The sequence below is a fragment of the Perca fluviatilis genome, chromosome 21 (assembly GCF_010015445.1).
Source record: "Perca fluviatilis chromosome 21, GENO_Pfluv_1.0, whole genome shotgun sequence".
In the NCBI taxonomy this organism is placed as follows: domain Eukaryota; kingdom Metazoa; phylum Chordata; class Actinopteri; order Perciformes; family Percidae; genus Perca; species Perca fluviatilis.
In genome coordinates, this window is record NC_053132.1 from 26,467,513 (window position 1) to 26,491,370 (window position 23,858).

General features: G+C 40.2%; 1 protein-coding gene across 1 annotated transcript in view; it reads left to right on the forward strand.

Moving 5' to 3' along the window:
• Positions 1-23,858, forward strand: part of LOC120551734 (glucagon-like peptide 2 receptor) — a 78,390-nt gene that overhangs the window by 34,312 nt on the left and 20,220 nt on the right. Inside the window, exon 4 of the mRNA XM_039789275.1 lies at positions 21,745-21,866. Coding sequence (XP_039645209.1) covers positions 21,745-21,866 — 122 coding nt within the window. The remainder of the gene's footprint in view (positions 1-21,744; positions 21,867-23,858) is intronic.

Consider the following 23,858-nt stretch of genomic DNA (forward strand, 5'->3'; position numbering starts at 1 on the left):
TTATTTTATGATTTTGAGACTGCGAATCCACTGGGATCCAAAAAAGGTGTACATAAATTAGGGGCTGTATATTTTACATTAAGAAATTTCCCACCAAAATTAAATTTGTCTTTAGTCAATATACATTTGTGTGCACTTTTTCATGCACAGGACATTAAAACCTATGGGTTTGACACCATACTTGAGCCAATCGTCAGTGACCTGAAGGTGCTTGAAACTGATGGGATTACAGCTCCCATGTTCAAAAATCCTGTTCGTGGTAGCATTGTGCAAGTCACAGGTGATAATCTTGGTATACACGGACTGTTTGGGTTTGTGGAGTCATTCAGTGCTCGGAACTGCTGTTGTTTTGAGGTGATTTTCAAACTGTGTTCTGTGAAGATGAAGACAGTGTGATATTACGAACAAAAGATATGCATGCAGAACATTGCTCTACTATACAGATAAATCCACAACTACCTCATGTATATGGTGTGAAGCATTCATGTCTGTTGAACACACTGCTGTTTTTCAACACAGCTAATAATTTCTCAGTTGATATCATGCATGACATTTTAGAAGGAGATGCACAGTTGGAGGTCAAACTTCTGTTGGAGTATGTGCAGCAGAACTTTTTAACTGCTAAAGAACTGGCTGGTAGAATAGTGTCATTTAACTATGGCCACACTGAGAGGCGAAATCGTCCTCCTGCAGTTAAGTTATTTGATGGAAGTAATGATTTGGGCCTGAATGCTATACAGTCCTGGTGTTTGTTGCGCAACATGCCATTGATATTTGGTGATCTAGTTCAGAGAGATGAGTACTGGCATCTTTTGTTGTTGCTTCTGCAGATAGTTAATATTGTGTTTTCCCCAGTTATAACTGATGGTATGACTATATTTCTGAAACACATTATCATTGAGCATCATCAGCTTTTCAAGCGTTTGTTTCCTGCTAGAAATCTCTTGCCTAAGCATCATTTCATGATACATTATCCTAAATGTATAAGGAATATTGGACCAATTCTGCACATGTGGTCTATGCGCTACAAAGCAAAGCACAACTTTTTTAAGACCCAACTGAAAAGTTTCAAAATATCACAAAGACATTGGCCAAAAAGCACCAAAGATACATGGCCTTGTATTGGGAAGCTTTTAGTCAGTGCAGATTAACTGTTGGTCCAGGAAAGATGTCACAACTTCAGGAATTGAAACAGGGTCCTGAGATTGCTGCCAAATTAAACACTGCAATAGCCACCAATGTTCTGACTGTGAAGTGGGTAAAACACTATGGCACTGAATATCGTCCTGGCTTAATAGTATGTGTTGAGGTAGCTGAAGAGATGCCAGTATTTTGTAAGATCAGGACTATTATTGTAAAAGATGAGCAAGTTATACTTGCTGGTTCTAGTATAGAAACCATTTGTTTTGATGAACATTACAATGCATTCAGAATTATGTTGAAGGCCATGCAGGCAATTAAGGTGTTCAATGTTCAAGATTTGCTCTACTTTAAACCACTCGATATTCAAATGGCATATGGACCAACAGATTCCTCCCTTTTTATGGTTTCATATTGCCATCTAATGCACCCTTGACCAGTGTTTGAGACTTTTTCATATGGACCTGGATTTTTAAGGGCAAATTGTTAACAATGTCTGTCTGTCCTTGTCTGTTACAAACTGTTTTTATGTTTAATAAATAATTGTTAAGACATGGATATAATGGTCTTTTTTTTTTTTTTTTTTTTATAAACCTCTACAAACATTTTAGGTTTTACTTGTAAGTGTCAGCAAGACAGTAATCTAGAAAATTACAAAACACTAAATTGGTTTTATTTTGAAAGTCCAGGAGTTAGGTAAAAATAACACTTCATAATAAGTGAAGAGTAAACAGCTTTTAACACTAGCACCAACACTGTCTGGAGTAAACGCTTAATTAACATTTAGAGTTAAATAGGTTTAACACTTTTGGAGAGTAAAGTTGAAGAGTTAATTCTGATTGACACTTAAAAACTGTTAGTGTAAAATGTAAATAACACTATGGGTGTTGTTTCCATCTTAGTGTAAAACTTAATTAACTATTTTCAGTGTTAAATATTTTGGTATAGTGTTAAATATTAACTCTTACCGGAGTTAAATTAACTCTGAAAATTCAACACCAGTGTAAGTGTTACTTTAACTCTGTGTAGATAGGGACCATATGTTATCCGACTCAGTGTTAAAATTTACTCTTTAAGTGTTAAATCAACACTGCTGAATTTACTGTGTGAGGGGGATCTCTGTAAACTTATTGGCTGTTATTCAATCTCAAGAATGCAAAGACTTGTGTTCTTGCAGAGAACGTCCTTGCTGGTTGTTATTGGAAGAATGAACTCTCAAGTTCACAAGCACACAAAACGCTGTAGAGTTTGAGACCCCCAGCACAGAGGTGGCCTGCAGTACTCGGTAACGGTATGTGGACGAGCGAGAGTTAGCTACTGAAGAGAGCCAAGCGGCATTAAAACAAAGTAGAGAAGATTCAACTGTATCAAAAATCTCAATATCACTAAGCATATCGCCATTCACAAATGATATATATCCAGCTACAAAATAGCCGAAAAGTCATAGACAGAAGTACAAAGAGTAGTTGTGCTATCAAGATGATGCACTGCGAACTGGCAGCTTTCAGAGCGTTGCAGACCGGAGCGTTGCAAGTAACTGGAGGATTCATCTCTTCTTGTCGCTACTCTTTGGTCTGAACTCGCTACTGCATGCACCTCCCCACACACACACACCGATACACACGCAGATGAATGGTGAAGGAAGATTGTTTACACGTAGTGAGTGATACAGAGTGAAATTGTAAGTTGTTTTTAATGACCTGCTTACCTTTACCTATGTTTTCTTGAGGTGAAGGAAAGGGGATATTTTTGGTTTACTATGGAAAACAATAATATGCCAATGATAATGAGATAATATAGCCTATCTCTATAGTATTCTAAAACAATATCATTCCTCATAGAATGTTGTCAGTGAAAACTAAATGTCATAGGGTCCCTGTTAATGCTATTGTACCAGTGTATCCTTCAATTCATTAAGCAGATGGATATTGGAAGATATTTTAGCAGAGAGAAAGAGAAGCAGGAGATTGGCAGGGCAGTTGATTCTGATTGAGGTCAGTAGTGGTCTATAGGTCTAAGGAAATGTGGGGTATTTTGTTTTCTTCTAACAATAAGCATTTGTTGGCAGGTCTAGGCACTAAGACATAGCCTAAACTAAATGATTTCATTATATTTATTATATATGCTAGCCATATTCTGACCAACTTAACTTTTTGCATTCATTGGCTGTGATAAATTAAATAACTATGTAGATGTTGCCTAAATGTAGGCCTTACAATTCTGGTTCTTGGGTTATACTGTATGCAAGTTAAACTACACAGCGAAATGACACTCTGCTTGAACCAATCCTCAGTGCAGTTACAGTAATTAGTGTAATTAAATAGCATTCTTTGGACAACTTATCTTATAGAGAGAGTAAGTATATATAGTATGCTATTCACACATATTCACACATTCACAATCACTCTATCACACATTTACATGAGCAGACATAGCATTTAAGTCATTGCTTACAGAAGAACTCATCAGGAGCAAAGTCTGGCCTAAGTATGTTCCCCCATGCAGCTTTGATGTGTCTGTAACTTTTGTTTAACAGAGTAGAAATGAAAGAAGAGGATATGTCTGTCACTTTTTACTTGTTAACATCTTGGTTTCTTGACTGGGTGTTGACATAAGTGTAGCTCTAATACAGTAACAAAAGATGTGAGTGCAAAGATTTTGCAAATGCAAGTTAGAAATACCCTGGGGGCTAAGCACCCCCTGTCTTTAAATCCTTGTGACGTCCCTGGTACTGACTGAGGCTGGCTGAGGTTGTAAGGCAAGGCAACTTTATTTCTATAGCACCTTTCAGCAACAAGGCAATTCCAATGGTTTACATGAAACATTAAAGAGCAATTAAAAACAGTCATGATGAAAATAAAGCAGGCTAAAAAAGAATAATATACAAATACAAGAATAAAAGTTAAATAATTATTCAATTTAATAGGTTGTAGGGAAGGGTTTGGGAGGAGAGAGGGAGGGGTTTTATTTTTATTTAATTTCTGTCAGTGTAAGATATTTTAAATAAATAACATAATGTTCTAAGTAAATAGGATAAATAGGTTTGGAATTATTTTTACAACTGAAATTTCTAGTACCGAAAAAAGAGCGTTTGGGTACCAGGAATCGAATTTCAGTTACCAGTATCTGTACTGGTATTGGTTCAGATGCGAAAGGTATCCAACCCTAGTTGTGATATTTAAACAAACAATCCATCAACGGGGAATTAAAAGCCTCTTTTTTTACCAGACCGGTCTCCAGTTCACAGTGGGGTCTTTGAGCATGACTGGCTGACTTCCCACCTAAAAAAAGTTCTTAGAAGGGAATTTAGTGATGAATTACATGTCAAAATGTGTAAGTAATTGTCCCGTTGTTGGTCTGTCTATTTACCAGAAACCAGACCCTCATTAAATGACGAAATTAATGTTGTTTTTCTTCATAGACTTTAGCTAGATTGAAAGACAGATGACATGGCACTTTTAATGACCCACCTTTTTTTCATGGCTTGTTTGTGCTTCTTTTTGCATGCATAGCATTCACTGTTGTGTGTTGTATTCCTGTTCTGTTGTTCATGTGTTATTGTTCATCATTCATATAGAATGGAAACAGTCAGTCAGTATAAAAGTTGTAGGTAGAGATCATGTGACCAGCTACCGCAATTGTCGCAGAAAACTAGAGCTCTTGTACCCACCTCCGCATTTCATTGAATAAACAGGTCTATTCCTTTTTCTTCGACGCCAAATCGTTTTATCTGCTATCACAGTGATTCAGTGAACTGCCAGCAAGTGCGAGAAAACAGGTCCCGTTGTCGTCTAAGCTACATACTCAGACACAAAAGCTGCAAACATGGCGACGACTAACAGAGCAGCGGCTAATAAAGCGACCGATGTAAGTGCATTTCCGAACATGGAGGACTTGATCGCTCAGGTCTTTGAAAAGCAAATAAGTGTGCTTGAATCAGTGATTTACAATGCAGTAAAGGGAGCGCTAATGGAAATGAATGCCTTGCTGCAACACACCAGAGCAGAGCTTGAGACAGAGGGAACTACAGTGTGTGATATGATGCATCGGGAGTCTGAAGAAGCACAACACGAGATACATGCTATGAGCACCCTGCTCATCCACCCGGACACCCGGGGAGTGACCCACGGAGGGAGGGAGTTCGCCTTCACTGCCGCCACAGATGCAAACATTTTCTGTCAGGAGCTGGATATGGAGGACGACGCAACATCAACACAGACCGCTCCCTTGCCGACGGCTAAGCCAGAGGACGGCAGGGGGACGCGTCTGGTGCTGGAGCCGGTGTTATAGCCCTACTGGTTTCTACCCTAACTGGTTTCCGTATGTTGTGTTTACCTAACAGCTGCCGATGTGGTCCGCCTGTGTCACCAGATTCGTCACATAATCACAAACATATTACTGGTGATTTTCAAATCGTTTCCCAGATCTACTGTCGCAAAAATGTTTGTCTAAGTAATCGCCACATCACAGCCACCTACAACAAAAAAAAAAGATCTAAAAACAATATAATCATTCAAGCGTGGTCGGGCCGCTGGTTTCGATCTTGTGGCATAAATATAATAGTTAACACCTAAGTCGGCAGCTCTACACAGTGAGCTATCAAAGCTCTGAATGAAGCTGCTTCCAATCACCTATCTATTAGCTACGTCATCACCCAGGTAACAATTTGATTTGAGCTGATCTAAAACAACTGGTTACCTGGGCTTAGTTGAGGAAATACCCGATGGTAGTTTTCACGTTTCTTTCCTCACATCTACGGCCATATGGACTACTACTACTTCATCACAGCCACCTACTAAGCTACACATTGGGACTGATACATATGTTTTAACAGTAACGATAACTTCGTGGTCTAATATTGTCGATATAGGCTACACAATTGTTACCACCGAGTCAGAGAAAAGTGGTAGTAGGCTGCATGACTCAGTTTGAATGCGGTCTTCATGATTTACAGTCATCGTCTCTCCTTCTGTGTAACCTATATGGTATGGCATATAGTAGCCTAATATATACCTCAGAATTTGCAAAATAACGGCTTGTAGTAATACAGTGTTAACCTACTTGAGTTTGGCCGAATTAACCAAGCATGTTAATGTGTCTCTAATCAAATCATTCCATCCAAACTGATGTAAAGTTGTTCTGAAATCTAACTCCGACAGAGCAAAGTAGCTATTAGTATTTTTAATGAGCTTATTCATCTTTAGTGATAGGAGTTTCTCTGTGGGTTTAACCCGGCGCCTCTTGGTGGACAAAATAAAACACCAGCATATTACAACATGAGAAACATCACATTCATAGCCTTAATTATTACAAGCCACTTCCAAAAACTAATATAGGCTACATAATGTGATTGTGGACATTACGCTATAGCCTACATTTAAAAAGTGTTGATAGAGGAATCGCAACAGAGTCGGGTATAGCCTACGCCGAAGGGAGGCTACAATATTACAATGAGGAAATTATAGGCCTATTATTGTTTCAGATCAACCCAAAACAAAATGTTCCTTTGATGTTAGCAATCACTGGGAGGCGATTAAGGTATATATACAGATCAACTTTCTTTTTCGCCTTTCTTGCAATTGTACTGATTCGTTATGAATGCGTTTTTGGAAGTGGCTTGTAATAATTAACCCTTGTGTTGTCCTTCGGGTCCCAGTGACCCGAAGGACAACACAAGGATTATGTACTTCCGTTTACTTTGTTGAGAATTGCTCTCTAAACCCTGTTTCTTGTAAAGTAAGTAAGTAAAGTTTATTTCTAGAACACATTTAAACACAGTTTAAGCTGACCAAAATGCTGTACAAACAAGAACTAAGGTGCTGTATTAACCCTTGTTTAGAGAGCAATTCTCAACAAAGTAAACGGAAGTACATAATCCTTGTGTTGTCCTTCGGGTCACTGGGACCCGAAGGGCAACACAAGGGTTAAGGCTATGAATGTGATGTTTCTCATGTTGTAATATGCTGGTGTTTTATTTTGTCCACAAGGGGCGCACTGGGTTAAACCCAGAGAGAAACTCCTATCACTAAAGATGAATAAGCTCATTAAAAAATACTAATAGCTACTTTGCTGTGTCGGAGTTAGATTTCAGAACAACTTTACATCAGTTTGGATGGAATGATTTGATTAGAGACACATTAACATGCTTGGTTAATTCGCGGCCAAACTCAAGTAGGTTAACACTGTATTACTACAAGCCGTTATTTTGCAAATTCTGAGGTATATATTAGGCTACTATATGCCATACCATATAGGTTACACAGAAGGAGAGACGATGACTGTAAATCATGAAGACCATGCATTCAAACTGAGTCATGCAGCCTACTACCACTTTTCTGTGACTCGGTGGTAACAATTGTGTAGCCTATATCGACAATATTAGACCACGAGTTATCGTTACTGTTAAAACATATGTATCAGTCCCAATGTGTAGCTTAGTAGGTGGCTGTGATGAAGTAGTAGTAGTCCATATGGCCGTAGATGTGAGGAAAGAAACGTGAAAACTACCATCGGGTATTTCCTCAACTAAGCCCAGGTAACCAGTTGTTTTAGATCAGCTCAAATCAAATTGTTACCTGGGTGATGACGTAGCTAATAGATAGGTGATTGGAAGCAGCTTCATTCAGAGCTTTGATAGCTCACTGTGTAGAGCTGCCGACTTAGGTGTTAACTATTATATTTATGCCACAAGATCGAAACCAGCTCGACCCGAACTTGAATGATTATATTGTTTTTAGATCTTTTTTGTTGTTGTAGGTGGCTGTGATGTGGCGATTACTTAGACAAACATTTTTGCGACAGTAGATCTGGGAAACTATTTGAAAATCACCAGTAATATGTTTGTGATTATGTGACGAATCTGGTGACACAGGCGGACCACATCGGCAGCTGTTAGGTAAACACAACATACGGAAACCAGTTAGGGTAGAAACCAGTAGGGCTATAACACCGGCGGAGGGGCCGAGGCTGGCGGACCCTGTATGTAAGTTTTGGAGCCAAGCTTTAAAGAAACATTTAACCAGACCAACCAAAAAACATGATGGATGCTGACCGTCCAGTTTATAATCTATGTTTATTACTCCACCCAGGTTGGTGTGTTTTTTACATAGCTTATTTCAGAATTTTATAGCTGGTTGAGACCTAGTTCTAGGGCTTTTGTAACACCGTTCATGTTTAGCATGAGAAGTTCACTAGACCTGTTTCAACGTACCTGTGACTTTAGACAAGGGGGATAATTGTGGGCTGGAGTTTGTGCGAGCTGCATTTGATGTAGCCAAGTATCTTGCAGATAGGGGATGGGGTCTGCGGTCTCAGAGGGTTAGGGGATTTATTTTATTTTTTATGTTTTTACCACGCTTTGCTCAGAGCTAACAGTTCACCCATTGCTACAAATTTATCAGTGAATTCCGGTAGGGTACTCGAGACATGTATGCGTGTACATTTTGAAGATGGCTGAGTTTAGTTAACATCAAACGAGCTAAATTCCTGGACTATTTAAGAAGAAAGAACATGGATGTGGCGCTTATACAAGAGTCACATTTACGTAAAAGAGATGTAAACTGTCTACAAAATAAATACTTCAAGGTTGTTGCCTCATCTACCAAAACCAAGGGCTCCATTGTGTTTCTGTCGCGGAAATGTGCACTCACTGTAGACAAAAGTAGTAAAGACCTATCAGGCAGGATATTTTATATATGTACCACGATAAGGAGTAGGAAAATAGCCTTTGTTTCAGTATATGCACCGTCTACATTATGATGAATGTTTTTTCCCTAACCAATGAACTGCTTTCTCTCAATGAATATTCACTAATTATAGGGGGAGACATGAATGCAGTACTAGATTTAAATCAAGATAGATCAGGGGTCAATCACACAAAAGCCCAAAAACATATATTAGACATGTTTAAAGCAGTTGTGGAATCCCACCATTTTACAGATATATGGATGATGCACAATCCTACTAGCAAGGATTACACCTTCTTTTCCACGTCACCTCACCCACTTCCGCATTAATTATATTTTGGGGTCCAGTGAGCTTAAGGCAATGTTCCACACGATAGCAATAGAACCAGCAATTCTGTGTGATCACAATGCGCTGATAACCATAGAGAGATGGCAAAGAAAGATCTAGATATGGCAATTTAATAATTCCCTTCTCCAGAACACAGCTTTTGATTCAGAATTTAGAGCCAAACTGGCTGAGTTTATATCAATCAATACCGACTCAGTTTCTGACCCTGCATTTATCGGGTACGCAACTAAAGGATTTATTAGAGATTTCACATCTTCCTTCACAGTCAACTTGAAGAGGAAAAGAGAGGCAAGGATTGTGTAGTTGGAAAAACGCTGTAAAATCTTTAGAGCAGTCTCTTAAGACTTGTTTTTCTAAATCTACACATACTCTTCTAGTCACAAGTCGAACAGAGCTGAATGATCTGCTAAGAAGGAGAGCTGAGTTCATAATGCACAGAGTGAGGCAAAATTATTATTTTAATGGCTGTAAACCAAGCAAATTGATTTAAACAAAGCAAATCCAGAGCTACTATCAATAGCATCCACACAGACTGAGGTATCTCAACAAATCCTAAAGATATCAGCCCCACTTTTCAATCCTTCTATTCAAAGTTGTATGAGTCCTCCTGCAACCCAGATCTGACACAGTGCCAGAAGTTCCTAAAAGAACTAAACCTGCTTCTTCTTGAACCCGAGGAGGCAGAAGAACTGGGTCAACCTATACAGAGGTGTATAAAGTACTAGAGACCCATACTTGAGTAAAAAAAGTGACTTGAGTAGAAGTACTAAAGTGTTCAACATTTTTTGTACTTAAGTATTGCAAGTAGTTTATTTTAAAATGTACGACTCAAGTATTGTGTTATTTAGTTAATAAAGAAAGCAGTTAAAAGTTTGAATATCATATTGTTTATATCATGTCAAATGTTTAGCTAAGACTGTAGCCAAAGGACTTAACAAATATTAAATATATTAAAAATAACAAATATTAACAAATACTGAAATAAAATGTACAATTATCACACTGTGCAAGTAAAATGAACATCCTCTCCAGCACAGTAAAGATTAAAGCCCCAAAAAACATATCACACACTATGTACAGCAGGCACGGCGTTATGGGTGGGCCTGACGGGCCTAGGCCCACCCACTTTTCAACAGGCCCACCCAAAACTTTTCTTAAAAAAAAACAAAAAACATTTAATATTATAATTTGGTGAAGAATTATTAAAAATCGGCAAATAATCTCATAATTTGTGCTAAAATAGTCTAAATGTTTAGTTTTCAAAAACAATTTTAAAAAGCTGGTCATGTCTATTTTTATGTTTCTGCGCAAGTTCAGCAGACAGTGAGGTTCGGGATGGATGTAGCTTGTCGGTATGCTAGGCTTGGTTTAAAATAATCGATTCATAACTCGCTACAGAGCTGCAGGCACAATTCTATTTCTATAACAGCTTGTTACTGTTGTGAAGTTGTTTTTCCCTCATGGTTTTCTCTTGTTATGGCCAATGATGCTTTAGGGCTTGTTAATGTGATTTATTCATTTTTATAAAACATGTTTATAACATGAATCATCACACTAAAGTAACAGTTTGTCTCGGTAGGAAATAACTTGAGTCGTGTTTTACATGACAGATGACGTTGTCAATGAACAAGTTCTGTGGCCCGAGCATTGATTGAAACTGTCGGGCAGTGTTGTTGATCTGTATTGTTGAAAACTTAAAACAATTAAATAGAATTGTGAAATATTCGGCCTCATGTTATATGAGCAGAACTAAACTATGTTTTGGGGAAATATTAGATTCCTGACCACTTTTACAGTCTATATGCCTTAGGTTAGGAGATATGCGCTATTGCACAGCCAGGTATGGTGCGTAATGGAGATTCCAAAGCACTCTTCAGTTGGTCAGAACCAAGGAGAGCGATTGCGGATAGGTCCCTCATTTGCACCGAAACTTTTTACAATGCAACAACATATTGAAAGAGCATCAAGCTATTACAATCTTTATTATGTAAGCACATATAATATATGTAATATAACAGTATATTAGTCAGTCATTTGTATTAGGTTAAAAAGAGATTTGATAACATTTTTTATTTAAGGCCCACCCACAATTGGTCTGGCCCATCCAAAACTGGAATCCTGGCGCTGATGTACAGCAAAGTTAGCAAGCTAGCAACATACAGATAAACTAGCAGCTTCACATCACAGGGTCAAACAGTTAACATTCAGTACTCACTGCAGACTGAAACAACTCAGAAATAGATTACTCTGCTGCAACACTGGCTAAATAGAGTACAAACTTCCATCGTCTCTGACTTCTGAACGGGCGACCGTAATGAAAAGAAACACAACGCGATCTCGGGGATTTACGTAATTAGCGTATGTAACTAACGTACACATACCTACTGTAACAGGGTCAGCCTGAAGGACCCCTTCTAAGCTGCATCAAAGCTGCACCTGGCTGGATCAGTGCTGTGCAACAACTGTGTAGCTCAAAGCCCAGCTCAAAATCCCAGAACTTTGGGAAGTCTGTGTACTGATACTGGCTACAGCCAACATACAGAGTGCGCTGTTTTTACATGTTGTTGCATTACGTTGCATAAAGAAGACAGGGATTAAGCATTTCTACAAAATGGCAGTCGGTGTTCGCAGTCTAGTCAATACAGTCTGAGAAAATTTTTATTGTGATTCAAATACTACTCACATCATGTTACATACACTCATTATTTCTATATGTTGCTTAAATTTACAGGGTGTAAAACCAGACCCAGTCGAGAAAATGGCCGTAATGCAAAATCAAAGCAGAGAATGGCAGAGGTAGTAAGATGAGAGATTAGTATATGTGAAAGTAAGCTATGTAGCCTACTTAACCCCCTAGCTAGCTAGCAAGCTTGCACACTGACAGAGATGACACAAGCCACAAGGTTACAACTGAATGAAACTTCTTCTTCTTGCTAATCTAATGAAACACTAGACACACAAGACAGCAACCCTCGTCGCAATGTTAGTACCGACCTATAGATGATGATTATTCTCATTTCTTCAACAGAATTTTGCTGCATTTATTTGTCGGTCCAATCAGAGAGACTGAGTGGAAATGATACAACGTTGATGGTATTATGAAAAACGTAAAAGATTTGGGACTTTTCAGTTAAAATTCCAGCCTGGAGCCCAGCCGTGTAATTCAGTGTGTTTCTGTAAAAAGTAAGTGTTGCTTCACAATGTAGATTTAGAAAGTGGTTATATTGTAACTAATCTGATCATGTTTGCTTGTTCACACACTGTGGTACAACAGCTTAGATGTGCCTTCCACACTAGCAGCAGATTTTGCACACTACTGGCTCTGCTTCTGACACTAAATCCATCCATCTTCGTCCGCTTATCCGGTGTCGGGTCGCGGGGGGAGCAGCTCCAGCAGGGGACCCCAAACTTCCCTTTCCCGAGCCACATTAACCACTCTGACTGGGGGATCCCGAGGCGTTCCCAGGCCAGGTTGGAGATATAATCCCTCCACCTAGTCCTGGGTCTTCCCCGAGGCCTCCTCCCAGCTGGACATGCCTGGAACACCTCCCTAGGGAGGCGCCCAGGGGGCATCCTTACCAGATGCCCGAACCACCTCAACTGGCTCCTTTCAACGCAAACGAGCAGCGGCTCTACTCCGAGCTCCTCACGGATGACTGAGCTTCTCACCCTATCTCTAAGGGAGACGCCAGCCACACTCCTGAGGAAACCCATTTCGGCCGCTTGTACCCTGGATCTCGTTCTTTCGGTCATGACCATAGGTGAGGGTAGGAACGAAAACTGACCGGTAGATCGAGAGCTTTGCCTTCTGGGTCAGCTCTCTTTTTGTCACAACGGTGCGATAAATTGAATGTAATACCGCACCCTCTGCGCCGATTCTCCGACCAATCTCCTGCTCCATTGTCCCCTCACTCGCAAACAAGACCCCAAGGTATTTGAACTCCTTCACTTGGGGTAAGGACTCATTCCCTACATGGAGTAGGCACTCCATCGGTTTCCTGCTGAGAACCATGGCCTCAGATTTAGAGGTGCTGATCTTCATCCCAGCCGCTTCACACTCGGCGGCGAACCGATCCAGTGAGTGCTGAAGGTCACAGGCCGATGATGCCATCAGGACCACATCATCTGCAAAGAGCAGCGATGAGATCCCCAGCACACCGAACTGCAACCCCTCCCCACCCCGACTACACCTTGATATCCTGTCCATAAATATTACAAACAGGATTGGTGACAAAGCGCAGCCCTGGCGGAGGCCAACCCTCACCTGAAACGAGTCCGACTTACTGCCGAGAACCCGGACACAGCTCTCGCTTTGGTCGTACAAAGATTGGATGGCCCTGAGAAGAGACCCCCACCAGCTAACAAATTTTGGTTCCTAGAACGTTATAGGAACGTTCGTTTTTGGTTGTGCAAACGTTCCCTGAAGGTTAGGTTTGGTTGTGTTTTGGTTATTATGGAAAGTTGGTTGAACATTCTGGGAACGTTGTTTTGGTTACATCGAACGTTCTCCAAACGTTGCAACCTTTAGAGAACGTTCCCCTTACGTTGTAACCTTTTATGGAACGTTCCCCTAACGTTCCTCTAACGTTGTAACCTTTATGGAACATTCCCCTAACGTTCCTCTAACGTTGTAACCTTTATGGAACGTTCCCCTAACGTTCTTTTTTACATTCCCCTAACCTTTAACAAACTTTAACAACAATGATACTAATTTTATAATTACTTTAAACCGTCTGCATGAGTAGGAATGAATTATTATATAATAGCAGGAATGAATGAACAGGCAAACTTGATGGGATTTAAAACTTTAATTTACAATATACAAAGAAGAATAAACAAAATACAAAATAGATAAGGATGTAGAGTGCAAAGTAATAGTGCAAATGTATTGTGCAAGATGCATATTGGAATGATAATGTATGTAATGTGTAGGTGAATGGCCAAAGTGGGGATGACCCCACTTATCAGCAGAGAGTGATGGCAGAGGGAAAGAAGCTGTTGTTGTGTCTGGTTGTTTTTGTGTGCAAGGATCCGTAGCGCCAGCCAGAGGGGAGGAGGCAAGAGGATGGCAGCAGTGTAGAAGATGGCCAACAGCTCTTGGTTCCGCAAAAAAAGTCAAGTGACTGCAAACCTTTTATATGCTACTTCAAAAACTTAAATGGAGCTGGTTTAAACATTTCAAAACCGCACTCAGAGCAACCAAAAACAACCAAAAACTACCAAACGGGAACGTTGTGTGGAGGTAACAGTGCAACCACAGGAGAACGTTTCAGTTGGTTGGTGCCCCTAACGTTTAGGGAACGTTATAACCCTGAGGGAACGTTCCCTAAACGTTAGTTTTTGGTTTGGTTCGAACTAACCTTTAGAGAACCAAAAACTAACGTTCCCTAAACGTTCTGTGTTAGTGGGGCCTCACCCCATACTCCCGCAGCACCTCCCACAGTATCTCCCGGGGGACCCGGTCATACGCCTTCTCCAAATCCACGAAACACACGTAGACCGGATGGGCATACTCCCAGGCTCCCTCCAGGATCCTTGCGAGAGTGAAGATCTGGTCCATTGTTCCACGACCAGGACGGAATCCACATTGTTCCTCTTCAATCTGAGGTTCGACTATCGGCCGAACCCTCCTTTCCAGCACCTTGGAGTAGACTTTACCAGGGAGGCTGAGAAGTGTGATGCCCCTGTTTTCATCAGTGACTTCCGCCTGGGAAATTGACAACAATCCCCCATCATCCTCCAGCTCTGCCTCTAACATAGAGGGCGTATTAGTCGGATTCAGGAGTTCCTCAAAGTGCTCCTTCCACCGCCCTATTACCTCCTCAGTTGAGGTCAACAGTGTCCCATCCTTACTGTACACAGCTTGGATGGTTTTCCGCTTCCCCCTCCTGAGGTGGCGAACGGTTTTCCAGTAGCACCTTGGTATATGGTGCCGACCGACACTAAATCAAATTTTATAAATCGTCATAATACACAGCACAAATCTCCCCTTTTTACAAAGCTTTCTGATCTTCACCATACTCTTCATTAATGTTAATTCTAGTTCTTATTCACACATTGAGCAATCCTACCTGTCCACCTGGAGTTATGGGCTCATGGCTGGTGCTTGGTACTGGCTCTTCATTGTCACTGTTAGCAGCAAACTGGACCAGTGTCTGCTGCTGAAGAGCTACAAGGAAAAGTTTCATTCATAAGCAGTGTTTGGCAGGCAACGTTGTATTGTGTTTTGAACGGCCGCTGCATGCACTGCTCGTAACTTAACTTACCCGTGTCATTGTCTTCGTTTGGTGTTTCATTCTCAAACTGTGAGCTGGTTTTAATGAAATAGTTGCTCATTTCAGCACATCTGGTTACGTCACTTTCTAGAGCTTAATTGTCGCCTTTTCAGCGTGGTTTTTGCACTTATTTTTATTATTATTAGGGGTCCAAGTCTGAGGGGGCATGGGAACCGCGTCATGCAAGGCAACGCGGTTCACATCTCCAGCGGAGCTGTGGAACCCTATTGTTTTTCTAAGGATTAATCTTCTTACTTATTCTTCTCCGCCTAAAACTCCGACTACAGCCTAAACCGTACATGGTGGGGGGTTGCCATTTTCAGTACTGGTCCAAAACTCGGCAAGGACCTCAGGTGCAAAAATGGACTCTATTCCACCACTAGGTGGCGCTATAGCAGAAAAAATGCGTTTGGCCCTATAACTCCCACACCGTAAACCCGACATTCAAAATCCATACATCTACGCGTTCCCTGGATCCAACTAAATCACGTGATATAGGCCATTTCCGCCTAGACTTTTATGTGTGAAAAATCGTGATTTATCAAAAACCTACTTTTTCGAACTCTGTGCAACTGATCTGCACGAAACTTGGACCGTAGCATCTCCAGACTGACCTGACAAAAAGTTATAAAAGGAATTTTTATACAATAAAAATTGTGCATATAACACACAAACTAATTTGTGTAGCTAACTATGAAAACACCAAATTTACCATATCTCGGCCAAAATGAAAGCTATCAACGCCAAACTTTAGATTCTTGTTAAGCATGAGCCTCTGAAGGTCCCCCACGTGTTTTACGAAAATTGGTGACTAGGGGGCGCTAAAAGTACAAAAAGTTTATATCTCATGAACGGCTCATCCGATTTATACAAAATTTGATGGGTACCATCTAGGGCCAATCCTGAGGCCAACCCTAGAGTGGGGTACTGAGGAGTCAAAGTGGGCGTGGCCTATGGGACCCATGTCTAAATTTACCACTTACACTGATGTGAACAACTTTAAATTTACAGGGTAGATGGACAATGGACCATGGACCACAATATAGCGCCACTAGGTGTGTTTGGGGTCATTGTCCTGTTGAAAAATAAATGATGGTCCAACTAAATGCAAACCGTAGCCATGCTGGTTCAGTATGCCTTCAATTTTGAATCAATCCCCAACAGTGTCACCAGCAAAGCACCATCACACCTCCTCCTCTATACTTCACGGTGGGAACCAGGCATGTAGAATCCATCCGTTCACCTTTTCTGCGTCGCACAAAGACACGGCGGTTGCAACCAAAGATGTCAAATTTGGACTCATCAGACCAAAGCAGAGATTTCCACTGGTCTAATGTCCATTCCTTGTTTTTCTTTGCCCAAACAAATCTCTTCTGCTTGTTGCCTCTCCTTAGCAGTGATTTCCTAGCAGCTACTTGACCATGAAGGCCTGATTTGCGCAGTCTCCTCTTAACAGTTGTTCTACAAATGTGTCTGCTGCTAGAACTCTGTGTGGCATTCATCTGGTCTCTAATCTGAGCTGCTGTTAACTTGCGATTTCTGAGGCTGGTGACTCGGATGAATTTATCCTCAGCAGCAGAGGTGACTCTTGGTCTTCCTTTCCTGTGGCGGTCCTCATGTGAGCCAGTTTCGTTGTAGCGCTTGATGGTTTTTGCGACTGCACTTGGGGACACATTCAAAGTTTTAGCAATTTTCCGGACTGACTGACCTTCATTTGTTAAAGTAATGATGGCCACTCGTTTCTCTTTACTTAGCTGATTGGTTCTTGCCATAATATGAATTCTAACAGTTGTCCAATAGGGCTGTCGGCTGTGTATCAACCTGACTTCTACATGACACAACTGATGGTCCCAACCCCATTAATAAGGGAAAAAAATTCCACTAATTAACCCTGACAAGGCACACCTGTGAAGTGAAAACCATTTCAGGTGACTACCTCATGAAGCTCACTGAGAGAACACCAAGGGTTTGCAGCGCTATCAAAAAAGCAAAGGGTGGCTACTTTGAGGAATCTAAAATATAAGACATGTTTTCAGTTATTTCACACTTTTTTGTTAAGTACATAATTCCATATGTGTTCATTCATAGTTTTGATGCATTCAGTGAGAATCTACAATGTAAATAGTCATGAAAATAAAGAAAACGCATTGAATGAGAAGGTGTGTTCAAACTTTTGGCCTGTACTGTACATATATATATATATATATATATATATATATATATACAGTCACAAAAAAAGAACCGTCCCGTTACTTTCAACTGCTTTTTTTTTTTTAAGCAAACTTAACATATGCAGATATTTGTATGAATATTAAAAGGCGACAGAAGACATAAACTGAACAATTTTCACAGACATATGACTAACAGTAATGGAATAATGTGTCCTTGAATAAAGGGGGCATCAAAATCAAAAGTTGTCTTCAGTATCTGGTGTGGCCACTAGTTCCATTGAGTACTGCAGTGCATCTCCTTCTTATGTACAGCACCAGACTGGTCAGTTTTTGCGGTTGTTGTTGCCATCCTGTACCTGTCCTGCAGGTGTGAGATTCAGATGTATTGATCCTATGCAGGTGTTGTTACACGTGGTCTGCCACTGCAAGGATGATGAGCTATGCTTCCTGTGTCCCTGTAGAGCTGTATTAGCCACATCTGTTGTCCCCATTGCACCATGGCTAAGGCATGTTCATGCAGATTAGCAGGAACCCTGGGCGTGTTTCTTTTGGTGTATTTCAGAGTCAGTAGAAAGGTGTCTTTACTTTTCTAATATCTTATAACTAGAAATTACCCTGCCTACCCCCCTACACCCTCTCAGTCACTCTCTCATTTCTCTCTGCTGTCCACTGTGGTCAGGGGGATTAAGACGTTTGTTTATTGTAGAGAATTGTTAAAGGTAGTCTTTATATGCATGGAGATGAACTGTTAACCACTACATTTGCAATGGCAGAGTATCGCAGACCTTGTGCATCAAACCTATCGATATTCACCAACGTTTGCCCCCACCCCACGTAATGCTTCAGGTCCCGCATTGGCGCATCAGGGGCGACTGGCGCAGCTCCCCGGGGCATTGGGAGCGACTGGCATCGGAGGCGAATGACATCGGAGGCTTGGGCCCCGTCATAACTGCTTGCAGTTCTAGTTATTATTATTATTATTATTATTATTATTATTATTATTATTATTATTATTATTATCATCATCATCATATCTTTTTGCTTTCAGTCGCATTCTCTAATATACACCACTGACTAAATTGTAAGAGGTGACGATTTGTTTGTTCACTTGGCCATCAGAGGAGTAAAAACATAATTACGTTATAATAACCAGACTGCACTCTGCAAGTGGGCTGCATGGATGTAGAGAATGGTGGGCTGCAAGAAAAAATAAAAAAATAAATAAAAAGAGTGGGCTGTGAGTGCAGGCAGCCTTGGGACAGCATCCAATAAATATTTAAACTATTTTCAACCCAGTACCATGACTGAACACTGCCAGCAATTGCGACCAAAAAAAACAGCTGACGGAGCAAATATATCACGGTTTCACATGAACACAATGTATTTTAACACTGTTACCGTCTGGCTCAAGGCCGGCAACAAAAGGGAGGTCACACACAGATAGATTAGTCAAAAAGTAGTTTATTTAACTAAGTAGACTAATAACACAACTTAACTCAACCTAAGTGTAATGGTGGGGTGTGTAAGTGTAGAAGATATCAGTCGTGTTTGCCATGTGTGGATGAGTGAATGAATGGTGTGATGTGTGTTGTAAGGTGCAGCAAACCAAACAAAGAACAAAATGGTGGATGAATGCAGTAGGACCAGCTGAGAGAGAGTGAAGGCCGTTATACAGCAGCCACAGCCCAGCTGGTGCGCGTAAATCTGACGTCATGGAATCACCGTAACTATTTATACCCGCACTGGTGGTCGCGACACTAGTTGCAGTCTTCTCCTGAACAGAGGTGGCGCTAATGAGGAAAGGCTAACGACTTTGCTCTTTCTACGGACTAGAAGAAGAAGAAAAAGATAAACCACGGCAGAACTGGCAGCAGCATTGACGTCAATGCTTCGATTTGAATTGATGACCTACTTCGTCGGATCAAGCCTTTCATTCACCATAAAAGAACTCATCTTAACCCAGTAAGTTTACAAGAGAGACTTGCCATGACTCTGAGAGTCCTGGCATCCGGTTGCCCAGGAGCTCATTCATGCTTCCTGTTTCCGCTTTGTCACACGCGGTGAAAAAAACAGAGTGGTGCGCGACCTCTGCTCGCGAGCTATAAATACGGGTGCGCCGGCAAGATCTATGTCATTTTGACGTCGCGATGGCGCGCGCCAACTTGGCTGTGGCTACTGTAAAATGGCCTTGAGACTCCCAGCAGGGGGGCAGTCCTTTATGCCTTCTGTAAGCCACGCCCAGATGGCCAGGTACAGACCCTCCTCCAAAGCGCGCTGAAGGTCTGGCTACTCCACATAACATTCGGGGATGGGAGAAAACGTCCTCTGGTTTAATGGCATTTCTTTATTTTTTATCAGAATTGTCATGGGCGGTGCTAAACTCCGCAAAGAGCAGCTGCAAAATAGTCGTGCAAGAGAAAACTCAGATTGGACAGATAGTCTAGCTAGCTGTCTCAATTTACCATGCAGAGATCTGAGGAGAGGTCAACAATAGTCCTCATAAATCCAACAAATTTAAAATTCCAACACAAAGAAAGCAACAGGAAGGGGAAAATATATGCATCCGGCAGAATTTCCTGCAGCACCGGAGCAATCCAGGAAGTGGAACGCGAAGGATATAGACTACAGTAATGTATACCTACTCAAATATAAATGAACAAACACACAAATGCACTACAGTAACAAAAACATTGCTATTTATTTCCACAATGCAGTATTAGCATTTCCAAGAGGTGAAAACCAGGAAAACATGCAGTAAGATAAAGATAAAGATACTGTCCAAAAATTACAAATGAAAGTGACTATTCTTTCGAAACTCTAATCACAAAAAGACAAAAACACATTCAAAATGTAGGACAGATTTTGGTCTGGCCACAGCACCTCATCTACATCACAAGCGATGTTCTCCCTGGCTAAACAGCGGGGAGCCCCCCACATCAACTTCACCAAATGTTTATCTGTGGCCTTATAGTGCTAAAGCTACAACTAATGTTTACACCTGTGAGGAGTGGGTGTTGCCAATTGGTGTATAGAGCTTGGCATTGTGATTGGTGTTGCTTTCCAAAGGGACTACAGAGATTTTAATTTGGAATGTTGTGCCTAATGTAGACAACTGTGTGTGGTGTTTTGCAAAAAGTGTGATACAGAATTGGACACTGAGTGCAGGAATTGTGCTTGCAATTGTGCAAACTTGTTTTAGGGATTTGGTACATGAGTTTAAGGTTTCGGTGATTGCGTTTCAAGTTCCAATTTTGGTGTGGAAACAATTGGGAAAAACTGTAACCAATCCGGGCCTGTATATCAATGTCGATATTATAACAATATATTGCCCAGCCCTAGTTTTCATTAATCACTAGAAGAAGTGACCATACTGTTAAAACAATTATGATTCTTTGAGTTTTGTTAATCATTTGAACATTTTTATGTATGCATCATGTGTCAAAAAATGCTCACACTGTTCACTGAGCTGTGATATGGAAATGTAGTCAGAGGCCCATGTCGTTTTATTACCTCCGGTGACAGGAACTAGGCATTTTGTCGACCGGATGGAAACACCATGTATGTGGACTGAATGTGAACTGATATATCAAAGTCACCAGTGGGGGAAAAAATACTGTTTTCTTATAGGACACAGAGGAGTGTTGCTTGACTTTTGTCCAATGATAATAGAGTATTATAGAGAGACTATTTCCCATATGATAAGGAGAGATTTGGTTTTGGCTGTATTCCAATCAGAAAGGATTTCTTTTGTTCTGTGACAGTATAAAATCAATGTGCACAAACTTCATCGGTGGGAGTTATTGGGCAAAACTGACCTGGTGAGACCTTGACACTTTTCCTCTGTAACCTCCCTGTAATTAATTACATAAACTTTTGCAATATATCACTTTAACCATCTCGTGTTCTCTGTGCTTCTGTGTTTGTATATTGAGTCCTAAAGTGCATCACTGGAGAGGTCAGAAAATCTCCATAACAATATCCATCCAATTTAGGATTTAGTTGTATAATAATGTAAAAACAACACAACATTTCCCAGCACAGGTTAAAATTGTTTCTCTCCTCTCATCTGACTGCATTTGACAGAAAAAAACATGCATTTCAATGTGTCTTTAAATTACCTGCAGACACCTCCAGGAGGGCACACCAAGAATGCTTAGAAAATGGGAGATGGCGACAGAGGGAGAATTCCTCTGAGCCCTGGAGGGATGACTCAGAATGTAAGGAGGACCATTATTTCAAAGATAAGGTGGGTGTAAAATAAATACGTTCTGCTCACCGTAAGTGTTGGAGCTGAAAATGTCTCTCTTTGTTAGAAACATTTGAAGAGGTGTTTTCTCCATCAGTTTGAAGGCTACATCGATTAGACATGGATGTATTATGGCATCACGGATGTACTTATGTGTGTGTCTGTCAAGGTTATTATAGTTTTGCATTTTTCATTAGTTTTTGTTTTTATTTCGTTTTGACTTTTTTTTTTCTAATAGGGATGGGCATATCGATCCTGTGGTATCGATAGATCGATATGCTCACGCTACTCATTTGGCATTGATTTCCTTAAAAGAATATCGATATAAACTAAAAAATAATAATTGGGGGATGTATGCATCACTTTCAGCTGTTTTAGATTACTTACTTAAATTACTATGTGCCGTGACACCCCTGTACCTGGCGGCGTATTGCGCTGGCCCATGTCCGCGTGACAGGAAAAACGAATGACGTAACGTCAACACAGCCAAGTTCATTTTCTCAGGGAACAACTGTCTTTCTTATGCAGGTTTATAGGATAAGGAAATCCTAGTTTATTATGATCTTTATGACCTCATTTTTGCTTCAGTGAAGTGTTACATGTTTACTTCTACAAAGAGGTTCGAAACATAACATTGTTATGATGTATTAGTTTTTTTTGTTTGTTTTGTTTTCCTTTTAGCTTTTTCTACCAAGATTGGTCTTTTTTCTTTTTTTGAGAAATAAGAAAAGTGAAAATGTGTATGTTTTTGTTCATATTTAATTTATTTCATTGATATTTATGTTATTTATTTTAATTTTAATTTTATTATGTATTGACCATAATACATTTTGTATAAATGGTCTGTATTTGTCTTGTGATTTGTCTTAAATGTAATATTTTCACTGACAAAAATTGCCAATAAGAAATTAACGGTATAGGTATCGATATCGATGAAAATGCAAGAAAAAGTATCAGTATCGTATCGAATCCTAAAAGTGTGGTATCGCCCATCCCTATTTTCTAATTCAGTTTAGTTTTAAAAGCGGGTTTGCTAGTTTAGTTTTTATTTTTAGAAAATGCTTAGTTTTCGTCTTTTGTAATATGGGTTATTATTTGTCAGGGTCAAGATTCAAAAAGGTCAGAAAAGTATTGTGTAATAATAACTCAACAAAAACATTATACATTTTTAGAAATATGTATTCACAATGTATTCAACAATAACACCGGTACATAAAATATACATATGGTCATAAATATGTAAACAGTCTACATAAGACGCCGCCGCAAGTGCAAAACGTATAAGTGACGTGTGCCAGGAAAAAAACTAAATAAACATAGATTAAAGAAGACATACATGAACAGATATTTTGAACTTTGGTTTGAGTAAAGTTGCGAACGTTTTGAAGACAATCGACTCACACAGTTGAGGAGACGTTCCAGTATCAAATATTAACCCATGCTTCCTCCTGCTTGTGGTGTTCCTGCGTATGTACTAGCCAGCAGCTATCAGGTCGCTGGTGAAAGCACTCCTGTAGTGTTCTCTGTCCTATGGTTGCTTCTGTCATGCTGCCTGGCCCTGTAATGTTACCAGGGTTAGCTTCTGTTTCAGGGGAGGTTAGCCTCCTTGTGCATGCATTTCACTTTAATAAATTGCCATTTATTCACACATATTTTACCACCTTCCACTGCAAGGCACTTGCTTTTATCTGACACGCTTTGATGTCATGACGCCATGGACTATGCTGTGTTCAATTTGCCATGGAATGTCAGAATTTCTGGGTTCCCGGAAACTGTATATATGTCTGTGGTCGGAAATGTCAACTCTGAAAGATATATTTGTTTTATGAAAGACATTGACAAAGACGAAAACCAAGGACATTTACTCTATAATTTTATTTTATTTTAGTTAGTTTTGCAAACAGACAATACAGTTTTAGTTAGTTATCATTTTTTTTGTAATGCCTCGTTTTTATTTTTATTTCAGTTAATGTTTATTCCCACCTAGTTGTC